Source organism: Castor canadensis, chromosome X, assembly GCF_047511655.1.
Source record: "Castor canadensis chromosome X, mCasCan1.hap1v2, whole genome shotgun sequence".
Taxonomy (NCBI): domain Eukaryota; kingdom Metazoa; phylum Chordata; class Mammalia; order Rodentia; family Castoridae; genus Castor; species Castor canadensis.
In genome coordinates, this window is record NC_133405.1 from 139,171,394 (window position 1) to 139,195,656 (window position 24,263).

Sequence of the window (24,263 nt, forward strand, 5' to 3'; positions counted from 1 at the left end):
AAAGCATCGTAAGTCAGACACACATTGGACATGCCCACCTTATCCAGTGGCCTGGCTCAGCAACACAGCACAGTGTAGAGGACAGGTTACTTTCCATCCTGAAACGTGGCTCCTGGGAACAGTGAGCTACAGGGAAAGTATTTACCGCCTATCATTAGGAAAAGATCAAAGTGTGAACCGGGTTTCTCCAGAGTGCATTTCACTTTCTTGTCATTGAAACGTAAGACTCTCTAAGTGAAACCATGATAAGGTCAAGCCTGTCTGTCTGCTTCTGCTCATACGTACACACACTTTGACCTACTGATCCTACTGTAAGACCATATAACATTTTAGATAGGAACTTTATATGGTGTCACTAAAATCTTGGAGTAACTCTATAGGTATGTTGCTTGGAACTCACTCGAAGGTATTTTGGTGTGTTGTTGACTTTGACTATCTTCCTATTTATAAGAGAAAGGCCTTTTTTTAGTGTTTGCATTTCTGTGTCATTTTCCCATGAATCACATCTTGTAACAAATTAAAACAACTTCAGTAGATTTATTAAAATCAGAACTCTGATCCAGAATGGAGATTCATCAAGCTCGGTTAGCCTAATGGGCTGTAACAATGGCCACAGCAATCAGAAACCCCGCTCCCCTGCCACGCGTGTGCGTTTGATGATCCGCAGAGGGAAGAGATGGAAAGGCACTCTGTAATTCAGTCTGCTTGATGGGCTATGAGTGTGATAAGTGTGATGTTCACTGCTACTATTTTTGGTTTTGGTACTGGGGTTTGAACTCAGGGCTTCTCACTTGCTAGGTAGGAGCTGTACTACTTGTGCCACTCCACCAGCCCTTTTTGTGTAGGGAATTTTCAAGATTCTCAAACTAATTATCCAGGCTGCCTTGCTCCTGATTTCTGCCTCCAGAGTAGGCAGAATTACAGGGGTGAAGCACTGGTGCTCAACTAGTTCACTGCTTCTTCTGCTAAATGATTTAAGCCTTTTAGTGGCTTTTATTGCTCCTCTTATCTGGGTGGTCATTCCTGAATGGAAAGCTTGAGATGTATTTATGATTCTGTGCAATTTGAACTCTCTGAACTTCACAGAATAGAATAAAATTGCCTGTGGGTCGCACACTGGGTCTTTTACGGTTATGTTGACTAGAGTCCTTTCCAAAAACTGACAAGACAATGCTGCACAGTCCAGGAAAATCAACAGCTGGCCCCGTGTCTCAATCCCCATTGTGAAATTGCACATCATGTTTGCAAAGATGACCTTGTGACGAGAGGCTGTGTTTACTGTCACAGCCTCGAAGTTCTAAGTCGTCAGCGGGGTTAGCTTATCTATGAAATGCTTCCATTTTCTCATGTTCGTTCATTTCATTCAATCTGTGTCAGTAAAAATATTCAGGTGGCATCCAGGTAGCTGTGGAATTTGTTGGTCTTTAGGTGGATCCAATTACTGCTGACATTTGTGTGAGGGTGAGGCCATCCATCTTTCTGTCGGTTTTTGTCAATGGCCTCTTCTCTTCCTGTTCTGCAGTTGACTTTCACAGCGTTTGGAAATCTCAGCCAAAGCCATGCGTGCTACCTTCATGCCTGGACTTTATCGTCCCAGTCTGCTGTTCTCTCCAGCTTGTCCTCAGTGTCTCCTGGGAAATGCTAATGCATTCTGCCCCTGTCCCTGTCACCTCTAATTATTTGGCTTGAAAGCAACAGTGCGGATCACACATACTACTTACTTGTCCAGTTAGCACACACTTCTAGGCAATACTGACACGGACAGGGACTCTTTTTCCTTTGGCCCAAAAAAGAACCAAAAAACAAAACAAAAAGTAGGCACTTTGATGATGTTGATATTTGCTATATTTTTTTGTTTGTATTATTTAAGTTTTTTGATTGACACAGAATAAATGCACCTATTTACAGGGTGCAGAGTGACGTTTCCACTCATACACATTGTGTCGTGATCAAATCTGTAAGGAAATATAGGCCCCAAAATGACCACGTGGAGAGGAGTGATCTGGCCAAGAGATTCTTTATTGCCGGGTGGGAGAGGGAGAGAACAGAGAGCCAAGAGAGAGAGGGAGAGAGGGGCAGGGGCTTAAATACCCCTCAGTGGGGCTCAGCATGATCTGATTGGTTAGGATCTTATGGTTCATGCTGATTGGAGGTTGGGGCAGAAGGAGGGTTCAAGCTAGACTCTTGGCCAGACCACTCCTCTGCACGTGGTCACTTTGGGGCCTATATTTCCTTACAAAATCCAGGTAATTAGTGTGTCCATCACCTGATGTCATTTCTTTCTGGTGAGTATGCAACTCCCACCCCCCAGCTTGTTTGAAATATATAATGCGTTATCATTATCTGTTCACCTGCCGTCCTGTGGAAGGCCACCACTTATTCTTCCCTTCTAAATGTAGCATCGTAGCCATTGGCCAGTCTCTCCCCTTCTTCTCTTTTTCCTACCCTCCCCAGCCTCTGGTGACCATAGACCATGCTCTGCTAGCTTTCATGCGTGAGTGAGTTCCTGCAGTGTTTGTCTTTCTGTGCCCGGTTTACCTCACTTAAGGTAAAGTGTGGCAAGCCCGTTCATGCTATTGAAAATGACGGGATCACGTGCTTTCTCTGGCTGAGTAAGAGCTCATTCTGTATTTGTAATATATTTTCTTTGGATACTTGTGAAGAATATTGCAATGAACATAGGAGTCAGAAATCTACTCAACATACTGACATTATTTGCTTGGGACATATACCCAGCAGTGGGACTTGTGGGTGACATGGGATGTTTTTAGGAGCCTTCGTACTTTCTGTGTTGCCTTCCCCTTAGCTCTCCTAGGATCACACTCTTTATGTGGCCCCACTTATCCATCTGCTTGTAGCATGAGATCATCCAGTGAAAATTCACCTCTTTGTCACAGCATCGATCTCTTCATTTAAAAATGTGAGTGAGCTGAGCACCCATGGCGCCCACCTGTAATCTTGCCATGCACAAGGCAGAGGTCAGGAGGTTCGTGGTTCAAAGCCAGCCCGATCAAAGAGCTCATGAGACCCTATTTTGAAAACACCCAAAACACAAAGAAAAGGAGTGTGGAGTGGCTCAAGTGGAAGAGCTCCTGCCTAGCAAGCAGGAGGTCCTGAGTTCAAACCCCACTAGCACCAAAAAAATTTAAGAAAAAAAAAGCATGAATCAAATAGGAATTAGGTTATCAACAGCAATATTACCATAACTGTCCTCTGTGATCTAATAGTCTCGGGGTTGGAAGCTAAACGTTGTCTACAGGAACCTGACATCCGCAGGACGCTTGGTGAATAAGACTCAAGTAAGAGAGTGGGCAAACGGATGCAGTATCCAACACTTGGCCAGGGTTGGGTCTCCAAGACAGCTTTGTGTGCTTGGTGAGGAGCTTAGCTTTCGGCATCCTGTCTCCCATGTTGCGGATGTGTCACCTTAGGCAGCTGAGCAGCTGACAAGCTGTCCTGTGCTGGCTGATGAATGCTCCCCTGTGGATCCCAGGGGAAGAAGTAAGCCTGCAGAAGAAATGAAGCCCCACTGTACTTCAGGTGGCATCGGATTGCTGTAAAGCTCCACGTTCAAAACTCGGTGCCTCTTTGGCTGCTGCTTTTGAGTGTATGATGCATCCTCGTGCAGGAATTGTGAAAGCGCTGTTGCAAGAACAGGGTGAGGGGTAACGCAGAGGTTTTGATCCGTGGTTAAAGAGATGTAATCGAGTGCACAATTAACTGTGTTATTCCGCCAATGAATAGGTGAGCTTGTTAATTGGGGACAAAAATAGAAATGTGTTGTGTGCGCACTAAGGGACAGCTGTGACAGCAGACAGTCGTTGCTTCCTAATCCATGCTACTTACTAGACAGGGGAGTGGCCGCGTGTCCCTGCCTGCTGCGGTTCCATTAGCTCTGGTCACTTCTCTTTGGAAAGCCACCCACATGGCAGAGTAACCGTAAAAGAAAGAGCCCCGTGTCATTCTCGGTGAGTGTCCGCCACACAGGATAACCACATGGGTTAAGTCCTGAGTCTTTGTCCGAGCGGTGACAGCACATCCCACGTGAAGCATGATGTTTTGCTTTGAATGGCTTCTTTAGCTCAAGGTCTGCGAGAGCTTTTCAAATCAGGCATGGCTGCCAGAGCCTGATTCTCTTCTGAGGAGGCAGAGTTCATTCGGACTGTGTTTATGGGGTGTGGTGCTCTCCAAGTGATGTCACAGTAATGATTTATGCGACACATCAGAGAGATCCCCCCCACGGCAATGCATCCTTAGGTGTCTGCTGGTACCAGGTGCAGGTGTTGGCCTTTTTACAAGCACACCTAGCCTCATTATGGGATGCTTGTGCGCCATGGGAGCAGCTGGAAAGCCGCTGGCCTGCTTCCACTCGTGTGTGGCTGGGGATGCCCTGAGCCAGCCTGGCCTGAGTTCCAGCCCTGCACGAACAAGCGCACAGAATGCGTGGCCTAACTGCTCACAAGCAGCTTGGGCACCATGGGAGCCGTGTTGCCCTTGAACCCTCGCTGCAAGTGGCTGCTGTTCGTCCCTGAGTTAATGCCCGGCCTACACGCACGCTGGCCGATGCCCCCAGGTTTCTACTTTAGTGCCAACCCAAAGGACAGCCTCCAGCTTGGCAAAGGCGAATTGCTTTCCCTCAGCCATCTCCATCCTGGGCTTTCCACCATTATTGTCTCACATATGAAGTGCAGTGTCTATGCAGTGAGCAATGCAGAGGCCGTGACCTTGGAGCCCGACCGGTTCCTTCATTCATCTCTCAGCAGTGTTGTAATTTGCAGTGTCAAAAGTGTCCATGAAACCCACAGTTAGAGTTCACTGCCCCATGCGTGCTTTCTAGGTTACACACTTAGAAGCAAGTGCCATGCGACAGGACGCACAGGTTCTTTATTTTCCACATGTGCTTTAAGTTCAACAGAAGGAAAGCAGTCATTAGGAAATGCGTGCGCGCACATGTCAGCCTGCAGACACGGAGCTCGTCATGTGCCATGTGCTGTATTTTGAGCAGACAGGCCTGCTGTCCCCAGCACTGCCTCCACACCACAGGAGGACAGCTGACAGGCAGCCGAAATGTCCATGCAGACTGCTGGACTCCAGGTGGCTTGCTGGTGCTTGCTGGCACCCTGTCAAATCCTGCCTTCCTTGAGACCCTAAGGCAGGAATTCTCATTACCTAAAATCGGAAGAAATCTATGGCGTTGGCTACACCGGTTCTTTACTTAACTTGAGGTGCAGAGTCAGAGAGGACCAATGAAATTTGGCATCCCCCAAAGGACCGTCGTGATTGCATATGCGTGCACGCAGTATTTTCTGTTGCTGTGCAATAAACACTGCAAACGTGGTGGCTTGAAACAGCAGCCCTTGATCATCACACGGTTTCTGTGTGTCAGGCATCTGGGCTTATAGGAGCCAGGTCCCTGCTCAGAGCCACCAGAGATGCAATCAAGCTCTCAGCTGGGCAGCGCTCCTTTCTGGAGCTTATGGTCCCCTTCCAAGGTCAGGTATTAGCTGAATTCAGTGTATGCTCATTGTACAATGTAGGTTCCACTTTCTTTTTATGAAACAAAATATTTATTATGCATATTTTTCCCTACAATTTAAATTGATATGAAAAAAGGGATAGAAACGAATACAAAAAAGAATCTTAATTCACTTTTTCAATTGACAATTATTAGGCACATTTATGAGGTACCTGGGAGATGTTTCCACACATGTATCACTGTGCAGTGTTCAACTCGGGGTAAGCCTCTTCACTCCCCAAATATTATTATTTCTTTCCTTTCTCTTTTTTTGGGGGGAGGCAGTACTGGGGTTTGCACTCAGGGCCTCATGCTTGCTAGGCAGGCGCTCTACTGCTTGAGCCACTCTGCTAGCCCTTATCATCTCTTTGTGGAGAAAACATTGAAGATCCCTTTTATAGGTTTTGAGCTATGCAATCCCATTGTTGCTGTCTTTGGTCACTTAGACTTCTTGCTCCTACCTACCTGTAAGTTTGTACACATTGGCCAACTTCTCCCCATTCTTCATCCCACCCTCCACTCTGCAAAGCTTCTGGGAACCATTACTGCACCCCTACCTTGCTATGAATCAACTCTATTAGCTTCCACGTACGAGAGAGAATATGGAGTATTTGTCTTTCTGAGCCCAACTTACAGATGGTCAACAGGTATAAGAAAAAATGCTCAAACACCCACAATGATATGATAAAAAAAAGCTCAAATCACAAATCATCAAGGAAACGCAGATCACAACAGTGAGCTATAACTCACTCTACATAGGTCGCTCTGATGAAAAAGGCAGATGATAACATGTGCTGCCGAGGATGTGGACAAAGGGAATCTTTGTACCTGTTTATGGGAGTGTGTGGGCACCAGTGGCTCCTGCCTGTAATCCCAGCTACTCAGGAGGCCAAGATCAGGGGGATTGCAGTTCAAAACCAGCCCATGAAAAAGTTTACAAGACCCTATCTTGTAAAAACCCTTCACAAAAAAGGGCTGGTGGAGTGGCTCAAGGTGTAGGCCCAGAGTTCAAGCCCCAGTACCACAAAAAATTTAAAAAATTAAAAATAAATTAGCTATCTGATCCAGCAATCCCAGTACCGAGTAAACATCCGAAGGAAAAAACTCAGTATGTTGAAGAGACATTCGCAGCTCGTTGCAGCAGTCTTCACAACAGCCAAGAAATGGAGCAACAAAAACGTATTCTCCCATCGTCTTGCAGGCCAGCAGTGCAAAGTCAAGGCGTTGGGAGGATTCTTTCCTTCTTGTGGCTCTAAAGGAAAATCCATCCAGAGCCTTTCTCCCAGGGTCTGGAAGCCGTCCCTAAACCCTGGCATTCCTTAGAGGAGTCACTTGAATAGCTGCTGTCACCATTTCCCCTGGTCCTCTTCTCTGCATCTTTGTTTCTTCTCCTCTTCTAAGGACTTCAGTCACTGGCTATAAGGCCCACTGTAAAGTTATGATGATGACATCATCTCAAAGTGATTACAGGATTGCATATGCAAAGGTCCTGCTCACACTCTGCCTTACTGATGAGTGCCAACTCCCAGGACACTGCTCGGCCACAGCAGCGTGTCATGCTTTGCCCACCCTTGATTCTACCCGTGTTCTGTTCTCCTTCTGCAGCAGGCAGTCAGAGTGACTGGTCCTCCCCTTTTTGTGTCACCAACTCTGAGTTCACAGCATCTGGGATTGGGGAAATCTTCAGAGTGAATTATGTTGGCAAGCAGATCATAAGGATGAATAAATGAAAGGATAGATAAATGAAAGGCTAGATACAGAGATAGATGACAGATAAATAGACAGATGACAGATGGATGGATAGATAGATAGAGAGATAGAGAGAGATGGATGAATAGATAAAGATAGAGAACAGAGCCAGGCACCAGTGGCTCATCCCTGTAATCCTAGCTACTCAGGAGGCAGAGATCAGGAGGATCATGGCCATTTGAAGCCAGCCAGGGAGAATAGTCCATGAGACCCTATCTCGAAGAAACACTTCACAGAAAAATGAAAGGCTGGAGGAGTGGCTTAACATACAAGCCCTGAGTTCAAATCCTGGTGCCAGAAAGAAAGAGAGATGGAGAAATAGAGACGAGGAGATACAGAGAAATGGACGGGTTGAGGTGGTGGATGGGTGGGTAGACATTGGGGTGGATGGGTAGGCAGAGTTGAGCAGAGATTTGTAGACACAGGTCGATATAAAATGGAGAAATGGATGGGAGCTAGACACACAAGTGGAAAGAGATGAGTAGGCACAGATGGACAGATACAGGATACAAATGCACAGACCATCCATCGCTCTCCATTATCCACGCACCTCTCTCTCTCTCTCTCTCTCTCTCTCCTCTAGCTACCACCCTATCATCCACATGTGGCAGTGCTTTGTATATAGGGGCAATTTTCCTTCACCGCCCCCTTCAGATTGAAAAACCAGCTGTCATGGCATGAGAGACAATTCTCTCTCTCTCTCTCTCTTTCTCTGTACATACAGATATCACCTCCCTCTCCATTCACCCTGCATGCATCATCCATCCCTCATCTATATGCGTGTATGCACGTACATATGTACCTAGCGTATTTGTGTCCCTGTCTGTCTATCCATCCGTCTAGCACACTCACGATGGCACCATGTCCTTTTAATAACCTTTCCCGATGAGAATTTAGAATTTTGGCAGCAGGGAGCTGAGCTCCTTGTTCACTGGCCCCGCGTCCAATCTGAGAAGATGCAGATGGCGGGAACTCTCGCTTGTGCCCATGGCTGTGATGTGGCAGAGATGGAGGTTCTCTGCTGCTTTCCAAAACCGTGCAACCTGGCTGCTTTCTTTCCAACATGGGGATTTCATCATTAAAAGATTAGCTTTGTCATATTAATTGGGTGCATGTGGGCATTTTCTAAGCATCTCGAGGACGGCAGATTACTGTGGTGAATGAAATAGCAGAATTATTGTCGGTCACAGCATCAGAGAAAACCCAAATGAGAACAAAGCCCCTGACTTCTACCCCTGTGCCTAAGATTTAAACAATTAACTGATATTAATTTCACCCGTTGAATACCTTCATAGGATATTTAGTGACCTCCCAGTATATCTTTCCTTCCATAGGGGAGGCAACACGTTACCTGAACCCCTTTGGCCCTTCTGGTTGGGCCTGTGAATTAAATGAGCGGGGCAAAGCCTACAAATCCGTTTAATGTACATTTTCTGTGACAAGAGAGTCCTTGCTAGGAAATGAAGACCCCCAAAAGTGCCACGACCCATGCTTGTACGTAAGGTTGACGAGGAGACAGTTGTGAAAAGGTAAGTGTGTGGGAAAGGAAAAGGAAACTGAGGGTGATTTTAACAAGGTCTGCTTGCGCAGAATGCTCTCAAAGTCACTTCTCTCACTGGATGATGGCAATGGCACTTTCCTTCTTGTGTGGGGAGGACATCGTCCATCTGGCTCTTTTTTATTACTGCTTCACACCTGCTTTCAGAAATATTTGAGTATCGTTTTTGCACCTGGCAGTTTTTTCTCAATGTCGAATATTTTGGGATGGCATAGTCATCTATTCTTCTCCTTAATTTCTCCTGTTACCACCTAAAGTTTTGTTTTTTAAATGTCATCCTTGAATTTAGTACTAGGTTTGTTTTTACACTATATTTTAAAAATATCTTTATGCACCTAACAGGCATGTGACTTTCTCACATGACTTACTAAGATCTTTCAAATGATGCTTTCACTGTGTCCAGTTTTCAGTTCCTCCATGCCACGATTTGCACTCATCCCTTGCAATCTTGACTTCATTCTTGAGCCCAGTTCATTTCCCTGTGTTCCATTGGTGAGAGTGTTTTTCCATGTGTTTTTGGCTGTGTGCAGGAAGATGGCCACACTTTCACAACACTTTCTCTCTGAAATCAGCTTTCCGCAGGAAAGAGGAGCAAAACCTGATCAATCCTGCTTTGCTGTCTTTTGAACTTGGCACCCCAGGCAAGGGAGATTTGTGTGTGTCCAGTGACCCTAAAGGTGCGTGTGAGGAGCTCAACACGGCCGTGAGAGGGGAAGGGCGGCTGGAGGGCGTGAAATCGAGGATCAGTAGCAGGAGAAGAACCCAACACCAAGAGCACTGGGCCTGTGTCGCTGAGCTCCTGAGGTGCCTTGTTTCACTTTAGGTGTTTTTTAGCATTTTCTGCATGGCCAGCTCACTTGGTTTCATTGGGAAGATGAGCCAGCCCAGATGTCGCATCCCTGTGTCCTGAACACTCAGATCGTAGCCAGGACTGTCGGGACAGCTAAGGAAGAAGCACGACACAACTCACGTGCTTCCTCTTGGTGGCTCCTCGTCTTAGATGGGCTGAGCATCACAGCCAGGCTGAGGTCTCCAAAGGTGTCATCTGTTACAGAGGGACATTTTCTGCTTTGCCTCTCATTCCGTTTGTTTTTCTTTACCTCACAATTCAGAGAAGTTGCCAGGGTACACATCCTCACATCTGGCTCTAATTCCTGTTATTCTGGAATATGATAATTCAGAGATATTGATTTCTCCTTCCCCCATCCATCTCGAGTTCTCTTCATGAATGACACCGCTGACTCCTAGTCATTGTCATTTATTGATTTTACTAAATGATGCTACTTTATTTAATGTATATATGCACAAATGTGTATGCAAAGTGCACAATCTTTATTACCATAAATAATGTGTGTATACCTTACACACGTGTGCATAGTATATAGACATACTTTTATCTGCACACACGCATACAGTGTAAAAATTGTGTATCTGGTAATACATTTGTTTTTATTATTTACCTAAAATCCTGTGTGTATAACTGTTGACAATTATGTGGATGATTTTACATAAAATTTAATATGCACATATCATGCAACAACCATGAAAGTTTTTGTGTGCTCGAGATTGAACCCAGGACCCGTGACTGCATGCATACCAAAATATCGTCTTGACCAATGCACGTATTTGCCAGAGCGCTTATTACCAATGTGAACAGGTTTCTTCGAGAACATTCATGTTCACATGTAGGAAAAGCAATTTTGCGTACTGATGTCACATCACGAGCACCGACAAGCTTCTTGGGTCATAATCAGATGAAGAAATGGCTCTCATTTGTCTCCTTCCCTCTGAGGTCCTCATTCCTCATGACATTCATTAGCATATTAGGGAGACCCATATGTGTGGCCAGGAAATGATTGTGGCGAGAACCCACCTGTCGCGTCGCTTGCCATAAGTCCCCGTTCCCAATAGTGTCACGCTGTCCCCATCAAAATAAACATTGCAGAGGCCCGGCCTCAGGCTGCGTGTGCCGGACACGGTTCGAGGCCTGCAGGCTGTTCCCCTTTCTGCCTTTCCCTCTGCTATCATTTGATTTCGTGCCCTAATTGTCAGTGGAACAGGGCGAAACACTGTCTACACTCGGGGTAAGATGAACCCCTTTCTGCTTTCACTCTGGTAAACTCATGCCTTGTGCCCTTCATAGGCACTCGCGGGGGAGAAAATCAGAGCGCTGAAACTTACAGTAAAGTTCACAGTTTCATGCTGCTGGCCTGGGGGGGGTCTTTTTGTGTGTGTGTATATCTTTTGTCTTTTGGTGCTGGGATCAAACCCAGGTCCTCATGCATGCTAAGCAAGCACCCTACCACTGACCTACACCCCAACCAGGGTTTGAACTCAGGACCTACACCTTGAGCCACTCCACCAGCCCTTTTTTGTGAAGGGTTTTTTCAAGATAGGGTCTCATGAACTATTTGCTCAGGCTGGCTTCGAACTGTGATCCTCCTGATCTCTGCCTCCTGAATAGCTGGAATTAGAGGCAGGAGCCACCAGTGCCTGGTTGTTAGTTTCTACATGTGAGAAAAAGTGTTCTGTGTCTGCCTTATTTTGCTTCACACAATGTCCATCCATTTCCGTGCACATAAAAAGATTTCATTTTTGCTGCGCTGGGAATTGAACACAGGACCCCATGGATGTTAGGCATCCCTCTACTACTTTGAGCCATGGCCCATCTTTTGTTTGTATTTTGTTTTTGAGATATGATCTCCTGACTTTACCTGGGCTGCATTCAGATTCGTGACCCTCCTACATCTTCCTCTCCAGTAGCTGGGATTACAGGTGTGAACCACCTCACTTGGCTTGGATTCCTTTCTTCTTTATGATTGACTAATACATCATTGTTTACATATAACCACATTTTTTTCACCCATTCATGTGGTACTACTCATCTTCAGCCAAGACTATCCTTACTGAAGTGTTCTGGCTAATTATTCTTTTATATTCAAATACTCTACATTCAGTGGAGTGTATGAAAATGTCATTTACCTTGAAGAGTTTTTCCTGGTTTGTCTAACTCTGCAGCCTCGAACCACTTACCATTTGCAGTGAGCCCACTCTTCTTCTTACCTGTTTGCTTCTGTTGGGTTGAATTTTATTTTATTTGAATCTATGTAAAGATATGGTGGATTCTGGAGATTTTTCTGGGAAGTTTCCATGAGACTTTTTAAGATCAGCACATATTTTCCCATTTGGGGACATTTTGTGTACAGATGGTCACAGTTTCTCAATGAGAGGGAGCAGAATGCAATAGAGGGTAAAGGAATCCCAGTTTCCCCCAGGTTGTTTCCTGTCAGACACCTGTAATGATTCCCACTGTGATGAGACCATAAGCTCATGCCTGGGCACATGGGCCTCTGTTCCCCCTTATTTGTGGGCTTGACAAAAGTGCCCCCAGATCTGTCCTTATCTTTTCTGCTTCTCTGGGTTGGCTATGACCTCACATCATCTCCTTTTGTGACTGTTTTAGTAGGGTAACTTGCATGAAGGATGCTATCTGGACCCATAATGGGAACATGCACCTGAAGCGAGGACTTTAGAGAGGGGCTTTAACACAATCTTAAAACTGGCTGACAGTGGTTCAGCAGACTTGGACATTTGTTAGTGGTGTAAGTGTTTATTGCTTTCTTATCCGCTCTAGTTTCTGCTGTAAATATTTTGAGCTGGATTGTCATTTCCTGTTTCTTCAACTGCTTTTCAATAACAATGAAAAGCAAAATCCTTCACTTTGAGGGATTTCATAAACACCTGAAGTTGGATATAATTACAAAAAAATGAAACCATTAAGCCAGCAATTAGGTTTTCTGTGGATCGGAAAATAGCATGTTTTTTATAAAGTGGAACTCAGTTAGCATAAATCTATAAACACCTAGAGAGACATTAAGCTTGCATCTTGGCTAAAGTCAATAGGACAGAGTGAAGTGATTGGCTTAGAGGCATTAAGTGTGTGGGATGAAACGGTTACGATGAGGAAAGCTGCGTTCTGTAGTCACCACGTACTGTTGGAGGAAGGGACGCAAAACTAATGCAATACACAAGAATATAAACATTGAGCGAATTTAAGTTTCTCAGAACATTTCAAAAAGCTGCAGCCTGCTGCTTTTGTGTTACAGAATTACTAAAAGATTCTGCATCCTTAAGCTGCCTTCCAGCTTTTATGTGTTCAGTGTTTTCTATGGCGTGTCACCGGGGGACGCTATCCGAGTCACAGTCCTGAGCAGTGGGTCAGGTTTGACTGACTGACATGCAGCGTTGTCATTTGACTGACTGATGTGAGCTGCTGTGCACACAGGGGGCTTTAGGTCAGGTCAGGGTATTAGATTTTCTTTCTCCTTAAACATTTATCATTTCTTTTGTGTTGGAAGGTACCAGAATTCTCCCTTCCAGTCCTTTAGGTGCTGCATCTGAGAAGTGACAAGATGATAACGAAGTGACCTTCCCCAGGTCGTACAAGTCTTGCCTCCATTGCTCACCTGGCTTCAGCAATCCCTTTGCAGTTACTGGTTTTCTCTTCTTTGACGATGCTATCCTTCTTTTAAGCCACAATTTCCAAACCCTAGGTCATGCCTTCTCGATGAGAATGTGTACTCTCCCTCTCGTGAAGGAGGTGGAGCACAAATCTGCAGCCCTCGCGTGGACCTGTGCCTGGCCCCCTTCAGCAGAGCGCAGTGCTTGGCAAAGTCAAGCCGGTGCCCAAGGCGCGCGTGAAAGGCTCTGCTCGTGCCACACACCCTACATGTGACACAGCGAGGAGGGCACTTATGTCTGTCTTCCTTGCAAAAATCATAAGCCCAGCCTAACCATGGAAAATAGCAGACAAACCTCAGTTGTGGAATATTGTCTGACAAGTGCTCTTGAAACCATCAAGGTCATAAAAACCAGGATTGCTTCCTTTGATTTCATACAAAGAAACAATCACAACTAACAGGCACCACAGAAGGCATGACTAGAATGTCATATAAAATCCTGGAATACAAAATGCCATAGGGTAAGAATAAGGACATCTGAATAAGCATAGAATTCTGCTGACCCTCACACCTCGCTATGTGCTACGATTAACGAGTAGAAAATGCTAGATACTCCAAAGAGAGCAAGCCAGGTAGTAGGGTACGGCAGTTCTCTGTACCACTGTGGGGTTTTCTGCGAATCTAAAACTCCTCTAAAATGGAATTTTATTAAAAATGATCCCCAGGAGGAGTTTGAGCATCCTGATGTATAATATCCATGAAAATACTGTGAAGGCTTCTCGAATTTGGGCCTTGCGTAACGGGTATGAAATGGGGGACTTACAGGAGGTCAGAAGTAACAAGAGTCTGTCTCGGGAGCGCCCTGAGCAAGACCTTTCTCAGTTCCTCATTGAAGAGTGCATGGGGGGCCGAGGTCCTTCTGATTGTGGCCACAAGCCCAGATGACTGCCCTGCTCACCACAGGCTGATCGTGGGCGCCAGCACATCTCGTATGAGCACAGAACGGCCCATGAGGACAGGGGTGGCACGTCTGGCACTTGGACAGGGTGTACAAAGGTAGAAAGTCAATGGAGGAATTTCAAAGGATCCTATTCCCAGAAACCAGTAAGAGATGCTCTACCAACTAAAGAGTCCAGGAGGCAGAAACGTCCAGTAAAGGTTTGGAGAAGATTTGGAGAACCGTGCAAATCAATAGCACAGCCCACGCTGGTGTGGGACCTGGGTGGACCCCTTGCTGTGTGCAAGACTGTCTGGGCTTGTCACATTAAAGGTTTCCTTCTCTCCTGAAGTTCCTGCACCATCGCTCCATCTCTTCCTTCCAATAAGGCACCCTTTAAGGGTAGTCCCTATTGCGGGCACACTGGTGTCATTGTTGACAAGGGACAAAAAGACTTCAGAGACCTGTGGTGTCAGGTTCCATTGAGGTAGTGACATTTATCTCTTCCATTCACATTTCATTCTCCATGACTTTCATTATCAGGTGGCGAGAGTGTAAATACAGTGTGTGAAAAGACTCACTCGGAGGAGCTCAGTCCTTTGCCTGGTGTGGGTCACTTTGCTGAATCTTGTCCCGATGTCATTGTTTCCTTTAGTTTCTAAATGCACAGAACGAGGAACTTCTGCATCATGGCCACCGGGTAGATTGTAAAGGGGACAAAATGGAGCAGGGACAGTGGCCTCACTTTCCCAAGGCTTGAGTTCCATTGCGGTTCCTAATGCATCATGAAGGTTCTTAAAAGGGCAGGTGGCTTTGACTCTTGTGACACAACAGATTTAAATTGGAAAGTGGTGGTGTGCACAAAGCTGGATAACATCTGAACGTCCCGAGTGAGGTTGCACCCTAGGAGAGCCAAGGGTGGGAGCTGAGCGGTTTTGGTAAACAAGGACGAGCCATCTTCAAATGTAGGCGCTTTCTCTCTCCCCAGAAGCCAAAGGAGAAAACTCAGAGGTTCCAGGTCCTCAGAATCCTGATCCCGTGATCTAAGACTCAGAAATCCACAGGAGTAGCTGTGCTCGATGTCAAAGATTTTATATCTGAGTCAGCGCAAGGTGACACAGCCAGATAGCCTACTATAACGAACATGGCTCATGCGAGATATTTGTGCACGCTACAGAATATGGTAATGACAACTAAACGCCAGTCTTTGTTCTCACGGTTAACAGTCTGGCCGGGCTCAGTTATTAAAGTAGCATTTAAAAATTGCAAAAAATTTTGTGAAAGCAAAAGGAAGACTGAGGGACGCCAAGTTCATTTACAAGCGGGAGGTGGAATGATCCGAGAATGCCTGTGAGAGGCAGTGCAGTTTCAGCTGAAGAGGAAAAGGTAACCAGTGATTCATGCTCTGTAAGAAGAGGGAAAAGCAGAGTGTCCAAAATCACTAAAGACCTGACACCTCGCTTAGCTGAGACTTCTAGCGTGCTGGTGCATCACTCAGCTTTTGCTGCAGAAGACACAATCCCACATCTAAGCATTTTAAAACCCCCTTTATTTAGCTCGTGCCTCCTTGGGTTGGATGTGTGGGCTGTGGTCAGTTTGTCCATCTCTTGGGTGCTGACTGGAGAAGTTCTTTAGGAGAACAAGGAAGCTCATCAGCACTGCATGCCAAACTGTGCAGAAATGGCCCAGTGTTACTAGTTAGTGACCAGAAGGTCCAGAATGGGCAGGTTCATAGAGGAACAGATGAGTGGCTGCCAGGGCCTGGTGGCAATGAGGAAGAGGGAGCACTTGCTGACAGTAAAGAGTTTGCCTTTGAGGTGGTGGGAATAACAGGCCTCAGTGTTATTATTGCACGGATTCCTGAGCACCTTAAAACCAGTGGATTGCATATTTGAGAGGATCAGTTGCATGCTATGTACAAAGTACACACTCACTATGCATAAAGGCCTCAGAACAGCCCCACTGCACACTATGTACTCTTTCTAAATTTTATTTTTATTGTCGTATCATGGGACATTTGCAAAAGTGCTTGCAATATGTCGCAGTTTAATTCACCCCCTCCGTCATTCTCCTTTATCCACTCTCCCCCATTGCTGGAATAGTTTCAACGGGTCTCATTTTACCATTTTCATTCATGAGTGCATAATATTCCACCATAGTCGCCCTCCTTCACCCTTTCCTTATGTCCTCCCCCCTCCCTCTGGTACTAATCCCTAGACAGGACCTGTTTTACCTTCCTGTTCTTGGTCTTTGAAAAAATACCTTTTTGGGTTTAAGATAGCTGCACAGGGAGTTTCCTTGTGACATTTCCATGTGTATATGTATTATAACCCAAAGTTGTTCATCTCCTCTATTTTTCTCCTTTCTACCTTAGTCTCTTTCTTATGGTGATTTCAACAGGTTTAAAAATTCTATATTCTTTCTTGTGTAGAAAGTTTAGCAACCATATTCACCTTCTTTACTTCCTTCTTTTGCCCTCTTCCTCTTGTTAAGGCCACCCCCTCAGCGTGACCTGCTCTTGGTTCTTGTCCTTTGCTATTTACGTCTTATATGTACTATTAAATGGAATTGATACAGACTTGTCAAAATCTATGTAAATGAACAATTTCTGAAAATCAATGGCAGATGTGGATAGCCAGCCTAAAATTGGCATACCACTCAGGGGAGGAATTGAGACAAAAGTATTGACAACAGAAAATGCAGATATGCTCACCTCCCTAGTTTTAAAGAACATGCAAGTTGAAATACAAAGAACTAGCATTTCATACCCATCCAAAGAGTACAATTTTGTCTAACAAAATCAAATATTTTCAAGAACGTGAGGACTCAGAATTCTCACCTGCTAGTGGGTGTCTAACAGAATAGCGCTTCTTTGGGAAGCAGTGTTCTAGTAAGTGCTGAAGATGAAATCGGTACTGTCCTAATGTATCAGTCAGTTACTGCTGCATAACAAATCACCTCTTACCTCAGTTCTTCTGTCTAGACTGGGGCCAGTGGACAAGAATCTTTGCAGTATGATCTCTTACGTCTAGCCCAGAAGTCTGCATTTGCTCTCGGGGTAATGGCAGAGTTTAAAGAAAGAATACATCCTAGTCTTAAAATGACGTCATCACATTTCCCTAAAAAGAATTTTTACAAAAGACAAACCATAAATAACAATGCCACTCAGTATCTAACATATGGCAACACAGGCTCCATCTCTACCTATGAGGAACAGCAAATTCTGTTCAAGATTATAGAATTGGGGCCCTTTTCCCAACCAGTGGACCCCACCCTCCGATTCTCTATTTGTGATGTAATTGCGTGCCCTGGGGCGGGGAAGTCCTCAACACGTCAGAAAACTTTCACCTCTGCTAAAGATTTAGGGAACTCAACTCCCAGGTCCTCGGTCCTGAGATGTCTCTCTCTTAAGCCATTCTAGTCACCAAAAAATGACAGAAGAATGACCTTCTTGCCATCCTGCTTGGCCAAATGTCACAAGAGAGAGGCCATTCCAAAGCCTGGTTTCTGGAAAGCCGTTTTCTTGAGGCTCCAAAAACCAAGCTTCGGATTTCTGTGTGTTCTGGGAAGAGTTAGTGTGGCCGTGTTGTTCTGACTGTGCACGATGGGGGTGAGGCAGAAGGTCAGCTCTACGGGTTCCTTCCAAATGCAGACGTGGAGCTTGTGTGAGACGCGCCCGCACTGGCTCATCCACTGACGCATGTTCCGATCGCAAAGTCATTCAGATCTGTGGTGGTGACACAGCCCGAGATGCGCATCTGATTTGAAATGTACTCCTGCTGCTTTTACCCCAGTTCGAGTCTCACCTAGCTCTTCCCCGTTGGCCTGCTGAAGCCACTGCAGCTGCAGTGGACAGACTCACGTCACCAGGTGGGGTCACCAGATGCCCCTGTGGGCTCTGAATGGGTCATATGCAGGTCTATCCCCTGCAGGGCATGTATGACAGCGCATCCAGTAGCCAGAAGATGCAGACGTCAAGCGTCCACGCGTCCAAGCTGAGGGACTGGCTCATTGCAGCTAGGCTAAGGTAGGGTTTCAGAAATGTTCCCTGCGCCCCCCCGAGTACTTCTCCAGAAGATCAAGCCCAGGTGCTCCGTGGCCAGTGGACGGACTAACTGATAGCGCCCGTCTTCCCTTACTTCCTTCACTCACCCTCATACAACGTCCCCCGTACGGAAAATGACGTGTCCAGCTAACGAGGACCCTTTCTGCATTTGCCATAAGAAGACTAAGTAGGACAGGGACTTTGCCCTCCTAAGAGAAATGAAACACTCTAAAACCAAATAAAGCAGTAAAATATTGTGACCCAGGTAACGCCTTGTGAGTGTGACACCTCCTACTGACAGCAACGGTGCAAGCACCGCACTTGCTTCTCTTACCTCTCCATGCCGGCCTCGGTGTGACCAGTGGTGTTCTTAACGACTTTATTTGAGGATTTACACATATAACTGGCAACAAATTTAACATATATTTAAAACGAACAGACAGAAAAACATTTTCCTGCCTAAACTGCTAAGAGCAACATCTGACTAGGAGGTTTTCCTTTATTTTTAATTAATTAATTTATTTATTTTATTATCATATTATTGTACTGGGAGCATATTGTGACATTTACAAATATTCTTACAATGTATCATAGTGAGTTCACCCCTCCATCATTCTCCTTTATCCCTTCTGGCCCCATTCCTGGAATAATTTCAACAGATCTCATTTTTCCATTTTCATTCATGAGTGCATAATATTCCATCATATTCACCCTGCCGCACTCTTTCCTTATGTCCTCCTTCCTCCCATTGACACCAATGCCCGAACAAGACCTGTTTTCCCTTCCTGTCTACTGTGTCTGAAAAAAAAAAAAGAAGTTTTTGTTTGTTTAAGGTAGCGACACAGAGAGTTTCCTTGTGGCATTTCCATGTATTGTAACCCAAATACTTTCATCCCCTCAGTTTCTTTCCTCTCTGCCATTTTTCTTGTGTGTCTACCTTGCTGCTTTCTCCACGGCGTCTCTTTAGTACATTTTTAATAGCTAGATAAAGCACCGTCTGTGAACATCAAAAGAACAGGTGTTTTAAAAAGGTGGATTTTCTTTAGGACTAACTCTTCAAGACATTATTTAGGAAATAGCGTTTAAATTCTATAACACAATTTTCATAATAGAATGTCATATTTGTTAGAAGTTTCTGAACATCTAATTAATAGTTCGAAGCCATTGTCCCACTCAGGTGTGAAGGAGACACTGGCAGCTCGAAATAAAGGAGTATTCCTCTGGAGTTGGGGGAAAGAGTGGATCTGAGAGGGGCGGGTGGGAGTAACGGGCCCTCTGGATTTGGGATTGGCCGTTTTTTGGCATCCACAGCCGGGTTTATTCCAGAATAAAGTCCAGTGGAGTAATATTCCCAAATCCTCTAATTCCCGTGCTTGCAAGGTCAGGGATTGCATCTGCGTTAGATAAGCAGGAGACCATGGAACTAGTTACACAGAAACACAGGAAAACGAGCAAAAGGTGAGGAGGTAAAGACTGCGGGACGAGAGAGGCAGCGTCTAAGTGTGTCTGGTCTGCTGTGCACAGTTAAGTTCAAGATGTCATCCGGGAGCTCATTGTATGAAAGTGTTTCATCTTCAGTGAACAAGTGGATTCAGAATTTGTCTGTGAAAGGCAAGGTCGTATAATCAGCAAATGACTGAAGGGACAGAATCTGGAGGAGTTCCACCTCTCCATTTTAAAATGCACTAGAGCGTGACAGTCATGAAGACTCTGCTTACCACACATAGAAATTTATGTCAGGTGGGCACTCGTGCCTCACCTCTGTAATCCTGGCTTCTTGGGAGCCTGAGATCAGGAGGATTGTGGTTCAAGGTCAGCCCAAGCAAACAGTTCTCGAGATCCCATCTCCAAAATAACCAGAGCAACAGGGACTGAAGCAGTGGCTCAAGGGGTAGAGTGCTCGCTTTGCAAGAGTGAAGCCCTGAGTTCAAGCCTCAGCCCCGCCCAAAAAAAAAAGAAAAATTTTATATCAATGGAATATAATTAGAGTTCAGAAATAAATCTTTGCATTTGCAGTCAACAGACTTTTAACAGTGTTACCACAAAAATTCAATGAGTTAAGGATAGGACTTTCAAATACAAATACATCAATTTTATGAAAAACAGGTCACACTACGGGAGGTCACTAAAGGGAGAGAGAGGGTAAAACAAGAAAGTAAAGAAGGTGAACATGGTTGATGTGCTTTCTATACAAGAATGAATATAGGATTTTTAAACCTGTTGAAATCCCCATAAGAAGGGGACTAAGGTAGGAAGGAGAAAAATGGAGGGGATGAACCAATTCGTGTTATAAAACATGTAGACATGGAAATGTCACAAAGAAACAGCCTGTGTTACACAAACAAAGATGTCATTTTTTTACAATAATGGAAACAGGAAGGCAAAGCAGGTCTTGTCTGGGAATTGGTCCCAGTGTGAGGGGAAAGGATATAAGGAAAGGGTGTAGGAGGGTGAATATGGTGGAATACTATGCACTTATGTTTGCATATGGAAAAATGAGACCTGTTGAAACTGTTCCAGGAATGGGGGAGGAGAATGACAGAGGAGTGAATTCAAGTGTGAGATATGGTAAGAACTTTGGTAAATGTCACAGTGTTCCCCCAGCACAACAATTGTATGGTAATAATAAAAAAGGAATTAAAAAAATCATTAAAAAAATAGAACTTTTGATAAATTGAGCTGAGAAATTGGACATCCATATGCAAAGAGATGCATTATAAACTTTTTATCACACCCAAAAATTAGCTGCAAGAATTACAAGAAGTGAAGGGCATTCACTTTTTAGAAGACAAAGCATCTTACAGGAAAGCCATTAGGGCCTTGGGTGAAGCAGGGTTTTCTAGATATGACTGACAAACACGATACTTAATAGAAAACAAGTGACATGTTAGACCTCATCAAACTTAAAAAAACTTGTGCACTTCACTGGGCATGGTGGCTCATGCATGTAAACCCAGCATTCCAGTGGCCAAGGAGTTTTCTGAGTTTAGTGAGTTTGAGACCAGCCTGGAGTACTTGTAAGACCCTGTCTCAAAATAGAAACAAAAGGAAAATAAATGGTAGCTCTCTGAAAGAAAATCGACAAGTCACAGACTGAGAGAGAAGATTTTCCAAAAATATTTCTGAGAAAAAGACTTATTTGAGCAGGACACAATGGCTCAGATCTGTAACCCCACCTGGAGGATCACTGTTCAAGGCCAGCCTGAACAAAAAGTGAGCAGGACCCCATCTCAACCAGTAAGTTGGTCATGGTGGTGCACACCTGCCGTCCCAGCTATGCAGGAAACCATAGGTGGGAGGATCCCAGTCCAAGGAGGGCCCCAGGCAAAAATGGGAGACCCTCTAGAGGCGCTGGCAGTCATGGCTCAAGTGACAGAACACCTGCTTAGAAAACACGAGGACTTGACTTTGAACCCCAGTTTAAAGAAGAACAAAAAGGGGACTTTTATTTGAAAACTATGAAGAATCCCTAGAATGCAATAATAAAAACTAAAAACCCAGTTTTCTCTCTGTGGACAAAATATGTGAGCAGATGATCCCAGCAGAGAAAGTAGCACAGGCAAAGGTTTTTGGTGTCATTATTCACTAGCTAAATGCAAACTAAGACCAAAAGGACGCCCACTCTCATGCCTGTTAGGGCAGCTGTGACCAAGAAGGCCTGACTCAGCGCTGACCAGGGACCCTCTGCACCGCCATGGGAAGGTCAAGAGAGGCAGCTAACTTGGGAATCTGTGAGCTGTTCCTTTGCACTTTACATGCATGCTTCCACATGTGACATCAGTGTCCCCAGAGCAGCGTGAGTCATAGCAACCAGCACAGCACCTGGTGCCATGCACAGAGGGACAGGCGGGCACAAGAGACAGCAGCAAAGGACTTGGGAACATGGTGCGAGGTACGGGAGCCCTTGGCCCTAGGAAGTGCTCGCATTTGCTCCACCAGCACTGAGCAGGGAAATGGTGCCACTCCTGTCGTAGGTCTCTGATATTTGGAGCATGTCTTGGGGTGGGCTTCCCTCCCACAACCCTTTACTCACAACAGGAACGTGCATGGAAAGACAGCACGTGGGGCAGGTTCGGGGAAAGTCAACCCCACGAGGGGACACTTCTCCCCGTCCCCCGAGTGCTCTCTGGAAGACTGCTGGAAGGAAAGTTCCATGGCACCCCGGTGGGAAAGAAGCAGTCAAACATGAGGACACTGTGCCCAGCCCTTGTGACATCTCTTGGTGACACGTCTACTTTGTCTGACATCTCTGCATGTGAAATAGCAGCATAGCTCAGAGTCTTGTTCTGGGAATTAGTTGTGGCACTTTCCAGGAGGGAGGCTTTGCTTCCTAAGAGGGACAAAGGCCTGTGCACCATTCCTGCAGCCTCTTGGGAACACAGCTGAAGAGCAGTGCAGCCCAGGAGCTCCTGACCAGCTTTTAGTGCTTAGTCCTCACTCAAGCAACAGAAAAGACGGTCACTCTAACTTGGTGGCCTTTTGTTTCCCGAGGTCTTTGCAGACATTTAAGTGCGCCTGGGTCTTAGGCGTGGATGGATGTGTAGCGCAAGCTAAAGTGACTGTGAAGTCACATGGGCACGTCTGAGGCATGGCAGACGAGTGTGTTGCAGAGGAGGATTTTCCGGTTTTGCTCTGCACTGGTCCCTCGCCTGTCCCAGCTGTACTTTCTGTTCGGTTTCCGAGCGCAGGACGGTTAAGGCATTAAAGGGACCTCGCTCTAGCTCGGTGGTCAGTGTCGCTTAAACCTGTGTCCAGAGGCCGTTGACACACATGCGACCTACAGTGTTCAACTCTCGTTTCACGTGGGAAAATACACGAAGCTCTCAGGATTTACGTAGCAGTGAATGCTTGGCGAGGCAAATCTTGTGAGGCACAGAATTCTCACCTTCACCTGCTCCACAAGAAGCCAAAACCCATCACCGACTGACAAAGTCACTTGTTGCTACTTGCGTGTGTACTCACTGGATGCATTTGAATTTTTTGCAATCAGTCATTTGAGTTATTACTCACAATCATTAATTAATAATTCAAGCAAAATTAAGTGCGTTAGCTTCATCTACCTTGAAAGTGTAAAAGGCACATTGGGTACCACAGACTTCTCTGCAAGGCTTTAGGGTACCTCATTTCATTTTGCCTACCTTGAAATTCCTATGCAGAACTTAATTTGAAGCGAACAAGGTAGGTGACTTTATGATTTTAAAAAAAATTTCCAGTAGCAGTACCTTTCAAATAATATTGATAAGGTAGGGAAAGTGACTGCAGTGTTTCGTCTTGCTTGAAATAGCTATTGCAAGAGTGGGATTTGAGGGGAGAAAGTGGAAACATGTCACAGAGAAGGTGAATCTTTTCAAGTTAAGTAAAGACGTTTCTGATTTTTTAAGTTCTTAATGCATGCTTCTGATGTCAATTCTGTGATATTTTGATTAAAGTCTTTCTATGCTGATTGCTCTAATGTGTTGCTACTTACATTGTGAAATTTTCCTACCACAAATAAATCATCGGTGACATTTGAAATTTGATTTAGATTGTGACATTACAGTTACAGAACTATTGAATACTTGGTATGCATTTCTTTTAAGAATGGGGAAAATCTCTTTTCTAGTAATTTAATTGTTTCTTTTTTTTTTTTAAAAACTCACTTTAGCACTTTTTGGTTTTGCAGTAGTATCATTTTAACCCCCAAACTGCATTTTCGCAGGCCAGCTAATATTTTTGCGTGTAATATTTTGAATTTGTTCTTCACATCTTTATGTTCAAGCATTTTGCATTGCCTGTTTCATTTTTTTGAAGTCCAAATGTAACAGATCTCAACTTTTTGTGTTACATTCTTTTTTTTTTCTTTTACTGGGTAGGTTCTCTCTCTTTTGTGAATTTTTGGCAAACTTGCTGTTTTTGAATTCTCTTTTTTCCCTTTATTTTCCTCCTCAATATGACCTCAGGAGCCAACACAAAGAAAATCGCAGATGATATAAGCAGTAATGACCGTGGTGACGATGAAG

General features: G+C 44.9%; 1 protein-coding gene across 10 annotated transcripts in view; it reads left to right on the forward strand.

Annotated features, from left to right (window-relative positions):
* Nlgn4x (neuroligin 4 X-linked) overlaps positions 1–24,263 on the forward strand; it is a 269,151-nt gene that overhangs the window by 154,590 nt on the left and 90,298 nt on the right. For 7 of the 10 annotated variants that reach the window (XM_074063051.1, XM_074063055.1, XM_074063053.1 and 4 more), the window contains one exon: positions 24,204–24,263. The exons of the other annotated variants lie outside the window; for them this stretch is intronic. In XM_074063051.1, coding sequence (XP_073919152.1) covers positions 24,204–24,263 — 60 coding nt within the window. The remainder of the gene's footprint in view (positions 1–24,203) is intronic. 10 annotated transcript variants of the gene reach the window in all.